At 40.7% G+C, this 21,264-nt stretch overlaps 4 protein-coding genes across 5 annotated transcripts; 2 read left to right on the top strand and 2 right to left on the bottom strand.

Annotated features, from left to right (window-relative positions):
• Positions 1-4,526: 4,526 nt before the first annotated feature.
• Positions 4,527-6,280, top strand: LOC115728511 (protein LIGHT-DEPENDENT SHORT HYPOCOTYLS 7-like). The gene is made up of 2 exons (XM_030658828.2): positions 4,527-5,244; positions 6,015-6,280. Exon 1 carries the CDS (start codon positions 4,672-4,674, stop codon positions 5,218-5,220), a length of 549 nt encoding a protein of 182 aa, XP_030514688.1. The 5' UTR covers positions 4,527-4,671; the 3' UTR covers positions 5,221-5,244; positions 6,015-6,280.
• Positions 6,281-10,010: 3,730 nt separating this feature from the next.
• Positions 10,011-12,107, bottom strand: LOC115737348 (peptide-N4-(N-acetyl-beta-glucosaminyl)asparagine amidase A). The gene is given in 2 exon segments (XM_030669430.2): positions 10,011-12,032; positions 12,035-12,107. Coding segments are annotated over 2 exon segments (1,833 nt in total). The 5' UTR covers positions 12,093-12,107; the 3' UTR covers positions 10,011-10,257.
• A 705-nt stretch (positions 12,108-12,812) lies between these two features.
• Positions 12,813-16,858, top strand: LOC115737347. Of its 2 annotated transcripts, none has more exons than XM_048274643.1 (7): positions 12,813-13,851; positions 14,206-14,319; positions 14,397-14,492; positions 14,918-15,535; positions 15,629-15,679; positions 15,836-16,456; positions 16,545-16,858. In XM_048274643.1, exons 1-7 carry the CDS (start codon positions 13,036-13,038, stop codon positions 16,614-16,616), a joined length of 2,388 nt encoding a protein of 795 aa, XP_048130600.1. In that variant the 5' UTR covers positions 12,813-13,035; the 3' UTR covers positions 16,617-16,858. The 2 variants fall into 2 exon arrangements, with proteins under 2 accessions (XP_048130600.1, XP_030525285.2); XM_030669425.2 differs by having other exon boundaries at positions 12,814-13,851; positions 14,209-14,319.
• Positions 16,859-18,409: 1,551 nt separating this feature from the next.
• Positions 18,410-20,150, bottom strand: LOC115728510 (protein DOG1-like 4). Its single transcript, XM_030658825.2, has 2 exons — positions 19,665-20,150; positions 18,410-18,923 (listed from the first exon to the last, which is right to left on the bottom strand). The coding sequence occupies exons 1-2, from the start codon at positions 20,048-20,050 to the stop codon at positions 18,629-18,631; spliced, it is 681 nt and encodes a 226-aa protein (XP_030514685.2). The 5' UTR covers positions 20,051-20,150; the 3' UTR covers positions 18,410-18,628.
• Positions 20,151-21,264: the final 1,114 nt, after the last annotated feature.

The following is a 21,264-nucleotide window of genomic DNA, read 5'->3' on the forward strand; positions in this document are numbered from 1 at the left end:
AGCCGGTAAGTCGCTACCAAAGTTGGTAATTCGGTAACGATCGAATAAAATAGGAACGGTATATTTTAGACTGTAATTTATTAAGATCATAAAACTGCTGAGATTTCACTTTGAATTCATAGGGCAACATAATTTTCATTGCCTCATAGGTGATAAAATAGGGATGGTATATTTTAGACGGTAATTTTTCTATTCAGCTTTGACCCTTTAAAAAAAAAAAATCGAGTGACAATTAGCAACACAATGCATAGCATATTAGAAGTTAAAAAAAAGTTACGAGATTAATTCAAAACGCAATGAATGAAATGGAGGACGTATCGAATTTCTCTTTCAGCATAAATGGAGGTTTGACAGAAGAAAAGAGAGCAAAGCATTGGAGGAGTAAAGTGCTTTGCAATGTAAACTATGACTAATGGCAAAAATTAGACATTGCTTTGGTAAGGTTGGCCACAATAAAGACGACAGCAATAAAGCTTTCAAAACAACAATAATTCGCAGGATGAATCGCTTTATGTAATTTTATATTATAGAGTCGTACCCGACCCCAAAATCTCTCTTGGATATCGTCATAATGGTAAGCTTAGTCCTTACCATCAATGGGGCCGTCTTAGGTTCACTTTTAAGTTGGCTTAATTCCCTGTTATATCCCAAACTTTAGGTGAAGGCTTAATTCTGCATCTGAACTTTTTTTTTTTTGTATAAAAGAAACCCGCCCCGGATATTTTTTTTTGTCTGAAAATAAATCACCGACTTTAACTCTAGTCTCAAATTTGCCCGGAACTTTTTTTTTTTTGTCTAAAAAAGTCACAAGCTAATCTCAAATCTAGTCCCGTTAATCCTTTGTTCAAAACCATCATTAGTTGTTTGATGTGACATTTCCGCGTTAGCAAGATGATGTGGGAAATTATTAAACCAAACCGTTCTTTTATACGAAAAACAGAGAAATTAGGGACGACTTACGGTGATTTTTTGAGGGAGAGCTAATGAGGGCAGATTTAAGACTAAAGTTAAACTTGGTAAACTTTTTTACGAAAAAAACAATTGGGATATTCTATGACCCTCAACTTGTGCTCTAAACTTTCCCAAATACGAACAAAATCAAAATGAACACGATTAAGATGGATTAGATGATTTGGAAGCTTAAAAATCATGAGATCAAATATTTGATCCAAAAGGAGTCAAACTCTGTTAGAATGTGAAGTTCGTCCGTAGAATGAAATTATGGCCCTCAACTTTTCGTATAAAATTTCTTAAAAGAATTAGGGCTGGACCTAACATTGATTTTTTTTTTTCTTGAGATTAGGCCCTTTAAATTTCTTTCAATAATCATTGCTACGATTAGGATTGTGCATAACTCCCAGTCCAACCTTGAAACTGGATCAGACCGTCCTGAATCAATCAGTTCTTGGTGGTTTTGGAGAACCAGTCTCGTTTGTTGTTCCACATAAAGAACATGACCGAAGAACCGGCCAAGATTTCTTAATTTTGTCATTTTTATTCTAAAGCAAACCCTAGTCAATAAATTATTATTATTATAATATTTTAATGTTGGCAAATTTCCACTTATAGGGAATAAAAGAAATAAGACTGACCTAGTACGATAATCTCTCTCTCTCTCTTATATACACAAATTTTTCTTTTCAGAAAGAATCAAACCGAATTATAAACATTAGTCAAGGGACATTAAATAGGCTTGAATCACCGTAGACTTTTCTCAGAAGTCATCTCTAAGATCTTGGAGTTTATTACCGAGTTGGATTAAACCCTATTTCTTTCAAAAGAATCCCAAATGGGCAAATTGTACCATGTTTTGATTGAGTCCTCTGTGTCGAGCTTTCCTTCTTCTTTTTTCCTTCTTTCACTGGAGCAAGTTCGGCCACAAAAAAAAAAAAAAAGGTTGCAGAACACACAGCAGTCGCAATGGCTTTTCACTGCCACTTGTCGACTTGCGGTAACATTAGAAAATGATATGATGTTGCGACTGCTAATTCTACTGTTATGTCATGTCCATAAGGTAGAGAAAAAGAAATGGAAAGTAAAAAACCATTCATCGATCCGAGTCGCCAATGGCGTTTTGTGTTAATTTATCTTTACCATTCCGTAAAATAACATCATTGGTATGCGTGGAAAAGTGACAAATCTTCAAGAATCTGACTTTTCCAACCCCAAAAAGATAGGAAACAGTTTTTGTTAGCTTAATTGTAGCATTTCACTGGGAAATAATCAATCTGGTTTGTTGGTAGGAGGGCTATTTCATCGCCAAATTAGAGGACAAGAATAATTCTCTTTAGACCTTGAGAAATATTTTTTCTTAATTTTCTCATATTTGCAACCTTCGGACCTTCCCATTTCAAATTCAAATAGAAAAGAAAAAAAATTGATTTTTTTCTCATATGAAAATATGAGATCGGTCCCTTTATTCCGATAAAATTAAACGCGGATTCTTCAATTATGAAATATGAGCGTCTAATCAACCTCGTTTTCTTGATAAGTGCATTATAACAATCGCGCTCTCGCTGGATATTTTGCAGATTTAATCGAGGATTAATTAATGAGAATGACCTAACTAGTGTGCAACATCATTTCTAGTCTGGATATATCAGTCACAATCATAGGGTAAAGTTTTGACTTTCAGAGGCATCTATATCACGAGTTCTGTCATTCTCAATTTTGTTTGATTGGAAAGCTATCTAAAGCACGTTGCATTATTGATGCATTATGCATAATTATCTGTTGATCAAACTCACTGCAAGTTGCAAAAATTAGATGCCTAACTATATCACGCTTCAATTTTGGCGACAAATAATTTAACTAGTATGGTATTGCGTGACAAAATGAGAATTGGATGCTTAATTATCTTTGTGTGTGCGAAGGGGGATTATGGAGGGGGTTTGTGTTTGATGATTCGATTTACCAATTAAACCCATCAGATTTTATACTAATGTGTCATTCACTTTAATGGGCTAGACTAAAGAAGCCAACTTACCTCACCAACAAAGAGGATAATATTGTTTCATGAAGTGCCACTAGTTAATCTCATTTATCAATGTTAATATGACTCGTCTCGTATGAGACGACTATACAAATTTGGTGAATAAGTACGAATATAAGAACTGTACGTATAAGTTAAAATGAGACGTGACAGATGCGGAATATGAGAAAGAATGGATGTGACATAAAGAAAGTTAAGGGCCGCAAAAGGCGGGGGGGATTACCTGCTTTTTGTGAGAGATTTTGCAAGATTTCTGCAGTACTATTAGATGATTTACATAGGGAAAGAATATCACCCCAACTCTCTAATTAACCTTTTTTTTTTGGTCGGACTCTAATGAGCTTTTTAATCCGTAAAACATTCTCCTATTCGTGTGGTGAAAGCTTAAAGGAGAATGGGGGAAGCTAAGATGGGAATCGTCCTCTTATTACTAGAAAACCACCCTCGAATGCTATCGTCATCTTCATTTGTTTCATGTTAGAGAGAAACAATGCAAAGACACCATCCTCCATTGATGCGCATCAACGACCGAAGGAGTAGAAACCCAATAGCCATGTCAAGTTAGAACTACACACAATCAGGGACAATAGCCATCTCAAAACCCTAGTTAACTCCTAAGTTACGCTTTAATTTTCGTATATCTTCAATTTTGGGAGAAATGATTATACATCGCAAAGGGAAATTTAGTTTATCTAACTGGGGTTTCAGAAATAAAAATCCTAATTCAGATCACGCTTAGTCTTTTTGGACAATTGATCCAAGCTCATCTAACCGTAATTAACATTTTACCTTTTGAGTAGGTCTTTTTGACTTTCAATTGGAGCACATATTACATCCGGGCTGCTCATAATACCTGTATTTGCGCTTGCTATGAGTATAATACGTATCTACTTGTACCGGAGTCAACTACATGTGGAAATGATTTGCCACTTAAAGTGTTCATAGTCGTAGCTCCCATACATTTGTGCGTCGGTGCATATACAAGAAAGGAAAGTGAAGAAGTATATGCATGTTTCATGACAAACAAAGCTCGTTGTTTGGCATGGTGACAAAATCAAACTTGCTTGTTTGCCTGCACTTGTCAGCTAGACATCTGATTTACACTTCCGATTTTAACTCCCTCTAAAATGAGTAAATAAAAAAAACAAAAAACCTAAATTTTGAAAACATCTGAAAATGTTATATACGATTTTGCATGTCCATAATTTATTATATAATTCGAAAGATTTCGCCTATTTCGAATTTTCATATAAATCAAAAGCGCAAGATCCGTGATATCCATAATATAGAAGTTAAAAGTTAAAAGAAAAGGTTGCTCTAGAAGATACATCTGTAAACAGTACATAACAATGATTGACGGGGAGACAGAAACAGAAGTGTACAAGACTACACGGTAATGCTCTGATTGTTAATAATGCATTAGACATTAATTAAAGTGAGAAAATAACATGGATGAGGAAGAAAAAAGAGCTAAAGCACTTTCATGGGGACCATAGCATGTCTCCTCATCTTGCTCATTGATGTGAACATTTTTCTCTCCATTTCTTTAACCTCCTCTCCCATCTTCCCTCCTCCTCCACCTTTCTTTGTTCTCTTGAATAGCAAGTAGGGATAAACTGATTCGTGTTATACCTACTACCGAAAACTTCCAAGAAAGTAAGAAAACCCTAGAGCACTACATGTCAATCGAAAAGGGGAAAGGCATGGCTGAAGGATCGTCGAGATCTACTGCTTCCCCAGATGATCAACACCACCAGCAAAGGGGGCTTCCGCCGAGTCGTTATGAGTTGCAGAAAAGGAGAGATTGGAATACCTTTGGACAGTACTTAAGCAATCAAAGACCCCCCATCCCGATCTCACAATTCAATTCAAACCATGTTCTTGAGTTCCTTCGCTACCTTGACCAGTTTGGGAAGACTAAAGTTCACTTGCACGGCTGCATCTATTTCGGGCAGCCCGAGCCGCCGGGCCCTTGCGCGTGTCCCCTGAGACAAGCTTGGGGAAGCCTTGATGCACTCATCGGAAGGCTGAGAGCTGCTTATGAAGAGAACGGCGGTTTACCGGAAGCAAACCCGTTCGCTGGCGGCTCGATCCGGATTTACCTTCGCGAAGTTAAGGACTCTCAAGCTAAGGCACGAGGAATCCCTTATAAGAAGAAGAGCAGGAGAAGAAGTGCAACGAAGGCCAAAAATGATGCCTACAATAACATCCCTATCGGTGAATCTTGAAGATCTTGCTTCTGCTTGAGTGTGGTAAAGTCTCTATTTCCCTAATTGATCAAACGTGTAACCATTGAAAGCGAAACTTGCTGTAGCATGAACTTGTTTCCCATCGAAATGATTTAGGTATAACGCTGCAGCGACGAGTAGGAGTGTGATGTCACTGATTTTTGAGAAGCCAAATTTTTGGCTTGAGAAGTTACTGACAACTTAAGCTTGAGAGCACTGATCTCCATTTGAAGAAACCCTAGCAAGTAGCTAGGTTCTTTAAAACCCTAATCTGCCTAGTATTAGGCTTGAGAAGAAGGACATTACGACACTTCTAAGCACTATTCTGTTTATTTAATTGCTTCTAGGAGTAAAGACATGAGATACCACATCACCTAGTCTCTCTATCTCTGCGCACGAGGTCTGCAAAGTCTGGTTTGCGCTTCTATTAGCTCGCCATCGAGTCCCAGCTGATGGTTAGAGATTCCAGACTATCTTTTGCTTGCCAGTTGCCCAGGATGAGCACAGCATCATCTAGCAGCAACTTTAGATCTCTAGTCCATAAATGAAATCTCATTTTAATTTGCTGTTGTTATGGTTCTTCTTGTCATCATTGCTATCATTCTCTTTGGTTTGCATAAGGCGGATAAGCATAATCTAGGCATTTTAGAGGAGGCTACCCATTGACCTGTTTAAACTATATCACCGTATTATTTTGAGTTGTATCAATCAGGATTGGGGTATACTAATCACATGTAGCTCCATTCTACACATCTTTTCCGATAAACTTTGGTACTTTGATTTCTCTATTGCAGGGGAAGGCGAATCGAAGTAGCTTGCCGTGCATATTTCCCTTTATGAAAGGAAGGGTCTCTCGCATCAAATTCTATCCGTTTGCTATTTTTAGTATGTTGACATTTCTTCTTAATCGAGAACATGTTCCATGATATGTACTTCTTAGTTTATCGCCTATGTTTGAATGCGAGTGCCAAGGGCAACAATTGGAATGAATTTACATTTCTCCGTCTCTTTTCATGGTTAATCTGCCTGTTTTGACATTTCCTAGCAAAAGTTTTTTATGTCTCCATCTCTCTAGTATGTTTGTTATTTGACAAAACAAAATCCCCTATATATATATGTGTGTGTGTGTGTATACATATGCATACGTATAATTGATGTACAATTCATTGCATTAATGGTTGATCATTCAGAATCTTTTGATCAGATTCTTCGTCCCAGAAAATTACCTTAATTTCCCAGAAGATGATAAGACAACTAACCAAAATAGACATGGTTTGGACTATCCCAGATGTTCCCCACTTAATTACGTTGTACCCCACAATTTCATCATGCAATCGGATCTTGGATTCTTTGAGTCTTTTCAGACAACATGTCCATTTTGACCTAATGAGAGCTTTTAAATGGATTGCAATCTGTTTTGCATCAAATAAAGCTATATATGTAGTCCTCCCACAAATGTTCCTTAGGGCTTAGGGAGAACCTTTTCACAGCTAATCTTCCACTAATGTCTTTGGTTCCGAAATGTCCATCTGATAAACCCCTCATGAGGTGAGGTGGCATTGGAGATTGAGCGTGTTTAGTTCTTGATTACATCTGACGAAAAGAATGAGCTTCGACCCTTAATTATCTCAGATTCATGAGATTTTTAACTTCTCTTCGATTCAACATACAAATGACCCTTGAGAGAACTGGAGCCATTAGACCAACAACAATTGTTTACGGATAAGTATTTTCCCAAGCGGCACCCAAACTAAAAACCTTTAAAATCTCACACCTACATTATACACATCTCTCAGTCCATTGCTTCCGTTTGAATTTGTTGGCTTCGATCGACTGTCTTTGACTAAAAGAAGACTCACAGTCCTGTCCTTTGAACGGTTTCGAGTAATGATATAGCACATTAAAGGGTGATAATACTAATGCAATCTACGTTGAATGAGGAATGGTTATTGATGTTCAAACCAAAGAGGAAAATCTTAAGTTTTGAGAGCAGCAGAAGACAACTCTGACTATGTTCGCATTCCGGAAATATGAAATACATATGTGGGGATAGTTGTTCAAATAGTTCTAAACCTATTGTACATCTGTCAATCAGTCCTAAATATTTCAATTGTGTCAATTCAGTCCTAAACATTTGGACGATTTGCCAATTTAGTCCTAAACCTCTTAATTGTGTTAATTTAGTCCTAAACCTTTTTGAAAATCTGTCAATTCAGTCATAAACCTATTATTTGGATAATTGGCCGAAGGATTGAAAAATTGTCGAAATATTTAAGACTAAATTGGCAAATAAAAAAAATGGCAAATCATCAAAATGTTTATGATTAAATTGGCACAATTGAAAAGTTTACGACAAAATTAGCAAATCGTCAAAAAATTTAAGATTAAATTGACACAATCAAAAGGTTTATGACTGAATAGACCGCCATACATTATGTTTAGGACTTTTGGATCATTTTCCATGCATATGCATGTGCATGCATTAAATTTTCTTTCTTTAGTGTTTGGATGAACATCGAACTTGTTTGATAAAATTGAAAAATAAGTCGTGAATACTTAAGCCCAGATTGAAAGTGTTGACAAGTGTAATTAGTGAAAATAAAATTAAGAAGTTACCGGAATTTGTTAGTAATATTATTTATTTAGTGCTAAATATGTAATTTGTGAACATCACTGAAAGTTTGGGCAACGATCGGTAAGACTATCTACTAGACTGCAGTAGGCTTAGTCTAGGCCTCATTTGGAAACGAAGTCAACGTGGATGGCAATCTTGGGAGAAAACGCTTGATTCCTGTGGGTCCAAAGAAAAGGAACTGTAAATCTTTATTCCCTTTTCTAGTTTATTTTTCGCCGAATAAGGAAAACATCACCCTAAGATAAGATTTATGTCAGTTCTTTCCACTAAGATTGTCTTCACTTGGATGGGATTAATAATTTAGGGGTGTCACTGGACCAATTCGGTTTTGTTTTTCGAAGAAATCAAACCGAACTAATCGTTAGGATATAATTTTGAACTAAACCGAATCTTCCCATAACTGAATATGAACTGAATCAAAAATCCATTTCGATTTCATTTTCACTTTTTCTTTTCCGATTTTTATCTTCATTTTTGCTTTTCTTTTTAGAGGCCTGCCGGCCCTCAACCCCAGAAGATTTTCAGTGTGATTTGATTAGCCGAGCCGAGATAATCGAACTAAAAAAAAAAAAAAGAATGGTTACTGAACCAAAAACCGAATCGAAATGAAATGCACAAAATTTTCAGTTCAATTCAGTTTTCCAATTCGGTTTTGACACATCTAATTAATGTAATCTCAATATTTAGGACGAATCTTATTTCCATATCCCATCCTGGAATGTAATGCTATGATTGGAGGGACTCGAGAGTTTCAAAAGCACGTGCTTTTTTCTTAACTAAGAATCCTAAGCAAGCCTAATAATGCATTACAGCCATTAAATTTAGAACTTAAAAGTGCTCAACCATAGTGCGTCAACCGTCTCGTGCATCTAATGGTTGAAATACAGCAAGAACGAGGAAGCATCTAATTTGTAAAGATCCGCTTCGATTCCCAGTAAGCTGTGAATTGAGAAGGCGACTCAGACAGATATATTACTTGCGAACACAACTAAGCTGAGAGAACATTAGAATCGTGGCAAGTGCGAAAACTTCGATGTTTAGGAGAATCCATAAAAACCCACCGGCCTCCTCGCCAGTCCCGCTCAGTCCGCACCTGCACCAGTGCACTCTTTTGCCACCAAAGCCACACCGTCGACATCTCCGAAAATTCTAAGAGTTGTTATACATCTCAGTCCATTTTCTATATCAGCCCAATGACTGGCCATAGTTCTCTCTTCTTCGGTGAGAACAGACGAATCTGAGATCCTCAACCCAGAAGATTATTTACTGAACAAAATAAAGAGAAATAGATGACCGATGAATGGCATACATACTTTATGCAACACCGAAGCATCGATGCTCCTGCGCGATTCAGATTTCCTAACCAGAAGGTATTCAAACACCGATTGGTCATTCAATTAAGACAATTGGAAAGCAGAAAATTGTTTCACATGTTTCTTTTATAATTGCGGCAAGTAAAAGACGCACTGATTTTGGAGATATGGTTGCTGAGTACCAAGAAGTCCTATATCCGAAGGCAATGAACTACAAACTTTCAGTGTGCGGAACAGAAAGTGCAGGATTCAACTACACGTTTGTACCATAGCTTCGATGCTGCGCAATCAAAATGACATTAACAAGGAGAAAATAACACGTTCTGCACAGAATTGTTCAGAATTTCCCTTTGGAATCTAAAAACTTTCTATTTTCAGCACATGCCACCGTGCAGAGACTTAAAATGCGCAGAACCTACATGTTCATAATATAGCTCTCAAAGAATTACTTTCAGTTGACGTGTTATTTGCTTGATGAAGAACATTCAGAGAACAAACAAAATGAAGAATATATAGTCATGATACCAGTTTTTGCCTCAAATCAGATAGACATAACACAAATTTCAAGCACCATCGTATGATTTCATCATCTTGTTTTTCATAAGCATACTTATTTTTCTGCTTCTCGCTTGCTTCGATTCTTTAACAAGCATTTAGATGAATAAAGGAGGCATCGTTTCGACAAAAGAAAAATGAGGCATCGACGTACACCGGATAAAACCAAATATAATTCCATCTAGGCAGATTGGCGAGGAAATTGCATATTTGAGCTAAAAAGATCATCATACCTGCTCAGTTGCGAATTTCACGACATGGGAAGAGCATGATTACTGATCAACTTCGACGTTTGAAATCGGTTTCGGGCTGAATACTATACGGCAATGCCGGGGCCACAGAAATGAAACTACTCCATACAGTTATTCTATTAAGGAAAAGAAAACAAAAGCTTGGAATGTTGACGAGAGCTCCAAAGAATACCCACAAAAGTGCTTGACAATATATATACTGATTTTTCAATGGTCTTTATTTTGGGCATATAAAGAAGCTGAAAGCCGAGATGACAAGAGGTTTTAAAGCATCCCCGTGTGGTTAGATCAGATAAATCTTTCGAGTGTGAGAAGGCCACCATTTGTTGATTCTGGATGCATAAAGAGACTCTGCTCCTTTCTTACATTTTTTGAAAATGTCATCATGAAGAATTGTGTAATTTGAGCTACTCACATTTCTGAAGTAACAGAGATCGGTGCCATCATACTTGTATACTTGCTGAGTACTGCCTAACCCGCTGACTACCAGGTTATTCTTCACAGTCATGTAACCCTGCCCACTCTGCACATTGCTCAGTGAACCACTTGAGAGCTTGAAGCCAGAATTCTTAAGCCTTTTCTCATTAAAAGCAAACGTAAGATTCGCAACAGATAAGGAAGTGTCATGTCCTTCATCAACAGAGTTGGAATATAAATAGAACGGGAAATTTCTGTCCACTCGGACGGATGCAAGGGTGGAGGACGGGCTCTTGGCATCAACGCTGTCATTGAAATGGATCAGCTGATCAATAATTTGCAGGTTCCCGTCATTCCCCATGACCATCACGTTACTGTAATTAAATTCTTGCTTCCAAGTGGTCATGATTTTCCCATAAGATGACTTCACCCATCCACTGGACGATATGGACCGGCTGACCCCAGTCAAAAACTTCCCATCAAAGCCCTTAAAATCCAATACCGAAGAAACAACTAGAGGCATGCAATTGTAAGTCAAGAGCTTCCCTGCAGTTTTCGTGCTCTTATCATCCAGCCAAAGATGCAGATTCGCGTCAATGTACCACACATTCAAAGCGTTCGTGACACTGAAGCCAAATTCATGGAGCTTTCCATCTAATATCTTGGCTAGAAAGGGTGTAATCTCAATGTCATATGTAGGGAGATCAAACGACCCAATGCCAGTGATGGGTCTCCATAAAAGAGGATTGATCCCTCCCGTGTACACCACCGTGAAAGGCCAAACCGCACCGACTACCGCACCGTCGAGACTCACGAGAACCTCCCTAAAAGGACCATTCCCATCCGCCCCAGTAAGATTATTGGCCTCGATATACTCATTGGGGAGATTCCCATACCAAAACTCATCATCCTCATGAAAAGACACATAAACCTCCAGCACTGCCCTGTAAACATTCAGGGGAACACTAAACTCCTTCGTCTCAATATCAGTAGCATTCTCGATTTCAAACCACAACCCATCATTCAAAGGCAAGTTTCTCGAAATGGGCAAGATCAAATCCGCATTCGAGCCATACCCAGGTACCGAATTCCCCGAATTTCCCACATCCCCTACCAAATGGTCATCATCAGCAGGGTAAAAATGAAACTTTATCTTGACATGGTAAACCCCTGTATAGGTCCTACTCACAACATTGCCAAGAAAAACGGCAAGAGTACCGTTCTTCATGAGCAACGAATAGTACCTAGTGATGTCCTTCTTGACACTCCAAAAAATTCCCGTAGCTCTCGGCTCGGCAGTGCAGCTCCTGAGAAGCTCAACCCCACCAAGCCAAACCCCGAAAATTCGGTCATATTGCCTGCCTTTGCAAGTGGCACTCCATTCGAGCACGATCTTTGAGAATCTCTGCGAATAACAAGTCGATGGAGGGGTGTAGTCGGCGAGAACTGGGGGCTTGCCATATGTGTACGCGAAGTCGTGCTGCAAAATGAGGTACGAGCAAGGTTTGGTGTTGGGGAGCTTGATGGGCTTGGTGACTTCAAAGTAGCGAGTGGGTGACTCGGTGGAGTTGGTGTCAAGTTCGGGTTCAGAGATGAGGGATGATCGGAGGAGCTTGATCTGGTGGACGTTCGCGGTGGAGAGAGAGAAGAGAGGAGGAGGAGGAGGAGGAGGAGGAGGAGAAAGAGCGGAGAGGAAGCCATGTATGGTGGTTGAGGGTTTGCTTTTGCTTCAAATGTTGATAGTTGTCTTGGAGTCTTCGTCTGGTTGGAGTAGATATCGACGCGTTGTAGAAGTAATGGAATTTAAAAGAAATAAATCAAAGCGCATGGAGGGGAGTGGAAGGTGATGAAATCGAAGAAAGTTTACCAATAGAGGAAAGGAAATAAATCTGGCGAATGGGGATCCGCAAAGATTCTAAAAACGGCAGAATTTTTACTTTCTATTAAATTACCTCTCCCTAATCAAGCCAATGTTGGGCAAGGGCAAATTTGTCCCAAAAATTTCATTTCCCTCTTGTGAACTCACGTGAAGTCACGCGAATAACACCAAATGCACGGCGCGCTTTTTTCTAAAAAAAAAAAAATTAAAAAAAAATTTTTTTCAAAATTTTTAAAAAAAAAAATAATTATTTATACCTTATGAAAATTTCAAATAACGAGATATAAATTATTATTAATGATAAAAATAAAAATTAATTTTTTAAATGATATATGTAACTATCTCATTTTTTTCACGAAATAAACGCACTTAATTCCTTATCGAGGAAACGGAAACTATGTTCATGAACCACGGCAAGCGCACACCCTCGCTTATCAATCTATGGAAAAAAACATCATTCAGAAAGAAAGAAGGAAGAGGGGTTCCTAATTTTCAGTAGGGATACAGTAACTTGTACAAAGAACTGAAGAAGGGATGCTCACGCCCAACAATACTGCTACTTGCATCTTTAGCTTAATTTCCAGAGTTGATCATCTACCGTTCAGTCATTCAATTATCATTGTCGATGCTTTTACGGATTTTGCCCATTTTCCAGTTGCGATGCACCCGATTCCCAACCAGACGAGGGGTAAGGGGTTTGCCTTGGAAAAACCTTTCACCAACCTCAGGGGAAAATAAAAATCACATCTTTCGTCTCCTCCGACGATGGATCCCTTCGAGCAGAGACTGAGAGACGAGGTTGTATACCTCCACTCTCTGTGGCACCAAGGCCCTCCTGCCTCCCACCACTCTTCTTCACGAGCCATCCCCGTTTCAAACCCCGCGCCTTTCAAGAAACAGAACCCGGCCGCCGCCAAGAGGAAGGGGCACAAGAAGCACAAGAACAGCGAAGAACCGAAGGACCCAGAGAAAGAATGGCCATGCAAGGAAGAACCCATCACTCAGCCCTCTCCCGCGTGGCCCGCCATGAAGCAGAAGGAGCCCGGTTCCGGCCAAACGTCCCGGCCCGCCTCCGCGGAGGAGCAAGCCAAGATCGCTGGGCAGGCAATGCAGCAGAGGGCTCTCGAGAGATGCCGCGGATTGTTTGCGAAAGTCGGCGATTCCGATGGCGACGAGGAGGAGGAGAAGGACGACGACGACGATGGAGATGAAAAGGAGGATGATCGTGAGGAGGGCGACAATGGCAGGTTAGAGGAGAGTGAGGAGTACAAGTGTATATTGGACGTGTTTGTGAAAGATAGAGAGCTCAGGGAGTACTACGAGAGGAATCACGAGAGTGGGGACTTTTGGTGCGTTGTGTGTGGCGCGCAAGGGGGTAAGATGAGTAGGAGGAAGTTTAAGAACTGTGTTGGGGTTTTGCAGCATTCGATTAGCATATCCAATACGAAGAAGAGGCGGGCTCATAGGGCTTTTGGCTTGGTCATTTGTAGAGTCATGGGTTGGGACGTTGAGAGATTGCCTCTTATTGTCGCCAAGGGCGAGCCGCTGAGTCGCTCTTTGGCTGGTCCAAGTTTATTGCAGGTATCGGGCTAATTCTTGTGTTTTTTTGTCTTTTGGTTGTTTGGGAGCTATGTTGTTAGAGTATCTGTGATATACGTAGGGTGAGAATGAGATTAAGGAATATGCTGGTGTAAATAAGGAAGATGCGGTCAATGAAGCTCGTGGGAGGGACCGAAAATGGTCAATTTGGGCAGAAAACAAGCAATGATCTAATTCAGAATGTCAATGAGTTGATGATTTTTTTTTTTTGGTCGAAGGTTACACATAATGGTTACTCACTTTGAGAATGTTAATGAACCTAATGTTCCTTGAGGCTGCTTATTGTTGATATTACTCTGATGGTATATTTGCTGATGTGTCCTTTGTTATGGATAGCAGACAGTTTGTGAAGAAGATGCTGCTACAAAGTCTATTGAAAATTGTGAAAAGGAAATTTCAGTACCAGGGACCAATGGAGAAGGGAAGGCAGATGGCCTGGTACGGGAGAAGGTTTGTCTATGGAAGTCCTCTCACATGACTTGCTCACTTTAAGTGAGGTGTATTGAAGAATTTTGTTGAATTTGCAGACTGCTGCCAAAGAAGATGATACCATGGGCATAAAAAATCTAAACAGGGGAAACATAGATGCCAGAGCTGATGAAGAGAAACTGCTACAGTGCTCTGTAAGATGACTGTGACAAGACTAAGAATTTAGATATTATTTGGGGCAATGACATTGCTGTATACTGAAATCTATTTACCTGCATTACTTATTAAAAATGTATATAACAATCGAAATGTGACTTGCATTTTTCATTGAGCAACAAAAAGAACCACAATGGTGAGATGAAAATATGTGGCAATTTCTGCTTTAGGTTGCTACAAAAATTTACAACTCAAGCTCTGGAAGAGCAAACTAATGATGCGACAATTAGCTACTTTTCTCCTCGAGATGCTTTTATATTATCTACAAGTACTTTGAGCAAAATATGATAAGGCTACTATACTTCTGTTAGGTAATTTTCTACTTCCTCTTTTTTAGGGTGAACTCCTATCAGAACAAGTTTATGGCCATATCCTTGAAATATATGATAACCATCTTGTGTAGGATTCTGTACCGTTGCCAACCTCCAGTGTTGAATGGCCCTGTGGAAACCTTGTTGACAGTTCTTCCACAGCAGCATCGGGATGGCGTACCTTTAAATCTTTATCAAGTTGCTCAGTTTTGACTGAGGCGAAAGGGGGATCCGAGATGTGGCATCAGAAAGTTTTCCAAGCTTGCCATGCTTTTTTCCAATGCAGGTCTGGTTCAGAAAGTGATAGTGATGAGGAGGCTGATGATGAAGATGATGAAGAAGAAAATGATGATGATGATGATGATCCCTTGGATGGAGACGTTGATGGGGAATGTGAAGTCATTAAGTTCTTTATGAAGCTGTTTATGGAGAATGCTGAATTAAAGAGTTATTATGAGAGTAAATATGGAGATGGTGATTTCTGTTGTTTGGTTTGCGCTGGTGTTGGAAAGAAGCCGTGGAAGAGGTTCAAGGGGTGTAATGGGCTTCTTCAGCACTGCACCACTATATGGAAGATAAAGAATCTGGCTCACAAGGCCTATGCAAGGGCTATATGCAAGGTTCTCAATTGGGATATCAACTGTTTTCCACCAATTAAGACTACTTCAGAAGCTCTTGGTCACTGTTTAGTTCAGTCAGGTGATATGCAGGTACGCATTTGTCTCAGTCTGGGTGCTTTGCCTGTCTTATTTCTTTGAGATGCTTGATGCAGTTCTCTAATCTGCTTAATTTTAACATTACAGGGTGGCAGTACGGAGAAAATTTTGATGTCCATAAATTGTCCAGATGCTGATGTACAAACAAATGTTAGTATCATGAGATGCCCATATCTATATCCCTTTTTTCTATTATATGAACGGATATTCTCCTGTCTGTTCTTCCTCTGAGAAATTCCTATTACAGTCAAGATCTTCATCATGATCTTAAGTATTAAATACTGTGTTGTGCAGGATTCTGTATCGTCACCAATGTCCAGCATCAAATGGCCCTGTGAAAGCCCTGTAGACTGTGCCGGCATGGCAGCATCTGAGTGGCCTCCTTTTAAGTCTCCATCAAATTCTGCGAATCACTCGGTTTTGGCTGAGGAAAAAGGAGAACCCGAAACTTGGCATCAAAAGGTCCTTGATGTTTGCCAAGCTTTTTTCAGTTGCACGTCTGGTTCAGATATTGACGGTGATGAGGAGGCTGATGATGAAGAAGAAGATGAAGGCGATGATGATGAAGATGTGTTGCATGGGGATGACGACGGGGAATGTGAAATTGTTAAATTCTTTTCTATGCTGTTCACAGAGAATGCTGAACTGAGGAGTTATTACAATAGTAAATATACAGACGGCGATTTCAGTTGTTTAGTTTGTGCTGGGGTTGGAAAAAAGCCTTGGAAGAGGTTCAAGGGGTGCACTGGGCTACTTCAGCATGCCACCACAATAGCCAAGACGAAGAGGAGGGCTCACAGGGCTTATGGAAGAGCGATATGCAACCTTCTTTGTTGGGATATTAACAAATTCCCATCCATTGTGAATAATCTGGAAGCTCTCAATCACTCTTCAGTTCAACCAGCTGATATGCTGGTAAATTTTTCGTAACTCTGTTTTTGGCTTTCCTTGTCTTGCTTCTTTAGGATACTTGAAAGTCCAGTGATTTGATTTATTATCGCAGGGCAATGGTGCCAACACACCTCCAAAAGACAATGCTACCGCCTGTCAAGATGTTGGTGCCCAGATGCTTTGAGAGGTTAGCAACCAGCACAAACTTGAAAGGCAATTAGTTAGGTGTTACTGTGAATAGTCAGTAGTTAATGGCTTGAACAACATATTATCGATTTGTTTGTTTCTCTTTTGTTATCTCAAGGTCTTCTGTATCAGGATTGGCTGAAAAAAGAAAGATTTGCACCAGATATGTGATAGGGATGCTCTTAAAGAAGGATCACTGAAACGTGGAGGCCCTTAATTTCATTCATCTTTGGATGTCAATCTTGGCTTTGTGGATATCATCTTCTCTGACATTTGCATGATTAAGCTATGAAAATACCAACTTACATCTGTGGTCCGGCCAAATTTAGATGACTAAGTTACAATTTGGGAAGTGGAAAGTAGACCTGCACGAATGATTTTCCCCGTTACACTTTGCTCAAGAGTCGGAGACTTCCCTGAGAACTCAAAGACCCTGACAGTGACTGTTAAGATCTCGATGGTTTATCATCCAACTTGCATGGCACACCGTGCAATTTGGATGCTAAACTTGGAAGTCTTATCCCTGCAACCTTGTAATGGCAGCTCTTCCTGTGCTTGAGATAAAAAAAACTCGGTCATTACCACTGGAATCACTTTTCCTTGTCATTAGTTCACTAGCCTCCAACATGTAACTCACACCACCATGTCCATGTCCAGGTTTCGCCAAATCGATCAGACCCAATTCGGGCGTGATGCACTGTGCACAGGATTAGACAAGGCCAAGTGATTGATTCCTGTTCATCTTCAACTTCTGAATCTGAAGCTGTTTCCAGTTTCTTTGCTTCTCCTAATTCTGAAACGAACCCACTGTGCAAACATATGGACAAATTGAAAACGAGAACAAAAGGCGAGTGGTGGTGTTTTCCATTTTGCACTCCTTTTCTCTCCTTCATTTTTCCCTTCATTCCGGTAGTGCCTTTAAAGATTTACCATCGCCATGAGAACGTCATAAGAGACAGATCGTGAACTCGTAAAAAATAAAGAGAAATGGGAGAGTCGAATCTGAGTGGGGAAGAAATAAAAACCAAAGTGGAAAGAGGAAGAGAAAATGGTGCACAAGAGGACCCCGGGCATGAGCACCAGATAAAGATGGGCCTAAAAACTGTTGATGTCTCTCGAAAGGCGGACTCCTACTTTTGGGTTGAGATCCGTCGAATTGCAGCTCAATGTATGAGTGGTCGAGGCGGACTGGGTCCGAGATTCAGAACACGATAATAATTATGAATCCTCTTCTTGAAAGTGATGGGCTTGAGCTAGCAACTACGCGGGCCGGGTCAGAGAAAACAGAGTATCACGACAAACAACTACTCTGCTTTCTTCTCATGAAATATTCCGTTAAATTCCAGGGGCGCGATTCTATCAGGGCGCAAAACCTGGAGGGGAGGGTTAGGTTTTTAGAGGACACATTAAACAGGGGACGAACTGCTTTGAAGGGAGACTGGTGGGGTTGTGCATCTCAAGACCTGTGGGAGAAAAAAAAAAACCAGCAAAAAGTGTCGTCATGCATTGCATTCTGTTCTGTCGGCTGCAGCTGCGAAACACGCACAAGTGTCACCATGCATGTCGCTTCGTCGTAACCATCCCAACACGTCAACCCCAATCGTAACCTAAGCAGAAGCCACCACCTTTTTCTGTTCTATTCCCCTGTTTTCGGCTCTGTTTTTGCCGTTTTCCTTCGGCAAAGCCATCCCTTTGCTTCGACCGTAGCAATTCAGATGACGCCAAGTCGGACAGCATTCCGGTTTGAGAGACGAAACGAAACTAACTCCCATGGAAAGCTGACTCGAATGAATGAGGCAACCCCCGAAGTCATGTTCATATGGAGGACAATAATACAGTTCGAAAGTTATTTGGCTGGATCCACAGCCTCTGCTCATTTAGACAACAGAGCACCAGCAAGAAACATCCACTCGATTCAATCAACCATGCAAAAGAGATGACCATCCAAATTCGATGCTACTACTAGTGGTCCATAAACTCCCCGGTTCATTCGTTTTTCCTGTTTAAGTTTTAGCGAGGACAGTTACTGAGACTCAAGCCCCAGCCGCGGATCCCGAACTGGAGCTCGGATGCGGAGATCAAGAACTCCACGGCCTGCTGCGGCGTCAGCAGCTCCACCACTCGCCTCACTGTCTTCAGCCGCAGTTCGTCCGCCTTCTTCACGATCTCCCCCAGCTTCCCTATCTTCCCCTCCAGGTCCAAGCTTGCCGCCATCAGGTCGCTCACGCCGTCTTGCCACTCCGACATCTCCTCCGTTATCACGTTCTCTTCCCTCACCGTGTCGCATTGCAGCTCACTCACTCCCCTATCAAGACATTTCACATGTTTAGCCATCCTGATCATCAATCTAGTGCATCCATCATTTAAGAATACTGTATCTATGTGTCGACCGGTTCAGAATGTCGTACATAAGATTCGTTCCGTTACACAGAAATCTAGGACTTCTATCAATTAAGAATGTCATAATACGGTCGTCCGTTCCGTTTGGTCAGATCCTACCTGACGAATTTGATAACATGCGTAGATAGAAACTGGCGGATTTGACAATTACTAGTAGATGGTGTCGGGAACTTTAGAGCATGTATATCCATTAGATCGCATACCTTTAAAGGAGTGTAGATTCAATTAGACTTTCTTAGATCCAACCCGATTGCATTTTATGGTAATAGAAACGTATTCATTCCTATACAACCCTAGATACTTCCTAAGAATATTGTCAAAAATCACAAACCATTTGTAAATGCACATGCAGGTAACTTATAGCTTGCAATTAGCAAATATATTCCAAGCCTAGGCTAGCACCAGTAAGAAACTATAAGGCCTGCAGAATTAGGAAAGACGTTGAATCAAAGCACATTGCCTTTTAGTAAATCACTTTGAATGTAGTTAGTTCCTAAGGTGACTCAATAGGTCCGAAGGAAGTAATTCTACCTAAATTTCGCATAATAATTTTGACAAAAAGCCCGCATGATGTCCTAAGTTAGGACCGGAGAAATTCAAATCCTAGCCGTAGAGGGGCAGAGAGAAATTAAATAACTAAGCTCGCCTGAACTGGCTCGGAGACAGATCCCCCAAGTCGCCCGTCCTGAACCCGCGGAGGATGTCGATGATGCGGGCCTCGAACAGAATGCTCGACTCGGTGTAGACCAGGTGGAACACCGTGGTGGGCCGCCACCCGCCGATCCAGTGGAGCGACCGCTCGAGGGCGGTGATCCAAGGGGCGGCGAGGACGGCGAGGACGTCGCGGTCCGCCGCGAGGGCTTTCGTCCGGTAGTAGTCAGCGTAGTGGTTCATGAACTTGGTCACCAGGTGGTGGAGCTGCTGGTGGTGGTCGGCAGTGGTCGGGGGCTTGGGCGCGGCGGCGAGCTGGTCCACCTGCTGGCGGAGCTGCTCCAGCCAGACGCCGTAGAACCGGTCGAAGCCGCTGCTCATCCTTCTCTCTGTCGGAACACTTTCATGAAGAGAGAGGGTGGGGGGCAGAGGAGAGAGGAGGGTTTATGTGTCTGGTTGTGCGAGGGCAATGCATGTTTGTGCGCAGGGGGAGGGTCACCTGCTGCACCGTGTAGGGTTAACACTTGGCATGCGAGTCTGGTGTACGTGGAAAAATATGAGGTGGGGTTCGTTATAAATGTCGATGGGGATTTAGACTCGAAAAAGAAAAAGATGTCGCCGGGATTCAATGCGGGGTCCGGGGTCTGATCTTGATTTTTGTCGTTTTGTGTATTGGCTCGGGGGCAGGCTTTTGCGCTTTTCAAGCGGGTTGAACGGTGAAGGGAGGAGCACGAGCGGTCGCGAGTAAGTTGTTTTGAAAGGCCCTCGAACCATTCCGAAATATACAAGATCTGTCGACTCCGTTCCACAGCTTTGGGTGGGGAAAATTGTGCAAAAAAAAAAATATATATTAAATCTAGTGCATTTTGACCAATTCAATTTTAAGCCTTTCTCTAACCCAAACAAAAAATTTAAGTCTTTCAATTTTGACAATTGAATCTTTAACCTTTTGACCTTTGTCAATCGAGTCCGTTCGACTAATTTTAACCCCAAGTCGTCGATTTGAACCCCGGTGGTGTGTGGTTGGCACTAGCGTGGACAATTTATTTTAAATATTTTTAAATAAATTGATTTTTTTGTAATTTTAATTTTGTATTTATTCTCAATTTCTTTCTTCCTTTTCCTTTTTTAATTTCTGTCAAGTCCGGCGAGGGCTATCCTACCACACGTGAGGACCGGCGAGGTCAGCTAGCTCTCATTGGATTTGATAGGACAAAAAAGAAAAAAATAATAACATAAAACTAAAGAATTACAAAAAATTATAAACAAATTATTCACGTCAACGTTGATTTTGCCACATAAGACTCCCAACGTCCACATCAACTAAAATTGGTTGAATGGACTCAATTGGCAAAATGCCACATAGGACGCTCAACGTCTACATCATCGAGTATTAAAGGCAATGCCCTTGCTAGTTCTTGGATCTAAGATTGAAATCAATTTCAAATAAGAGTTTGAAGTACCCTCTTTGTTTCAAAGAAGAGTCTGACCAAGGGTATTTTTGTCATTAATTTTTTTTACTTTTCTTTTTTGTTTCTTTTTTTCTTGTTTGTTTCCTTCATATTTGTCGGTGGTCAACCATCCGGCCTCGCCCG

The sequence above is a fragment of the Rhodamnia argentea genome, chromosome 2, assembly GCF_020921035.1.
Source record: "Rhodamnia argentea isolate NSW1041297 chromosome 2, ASM2092103v1, whole genome shotgun sequence".
Classification (NCBI taxonomy): domain Eukaryota; kingdom Viridiplantae; phylum Streptophyta; class Magnoliopsida; order Myrtales; family Myrtaceae; genus Rhodamnia; species Rhodamnia argentea.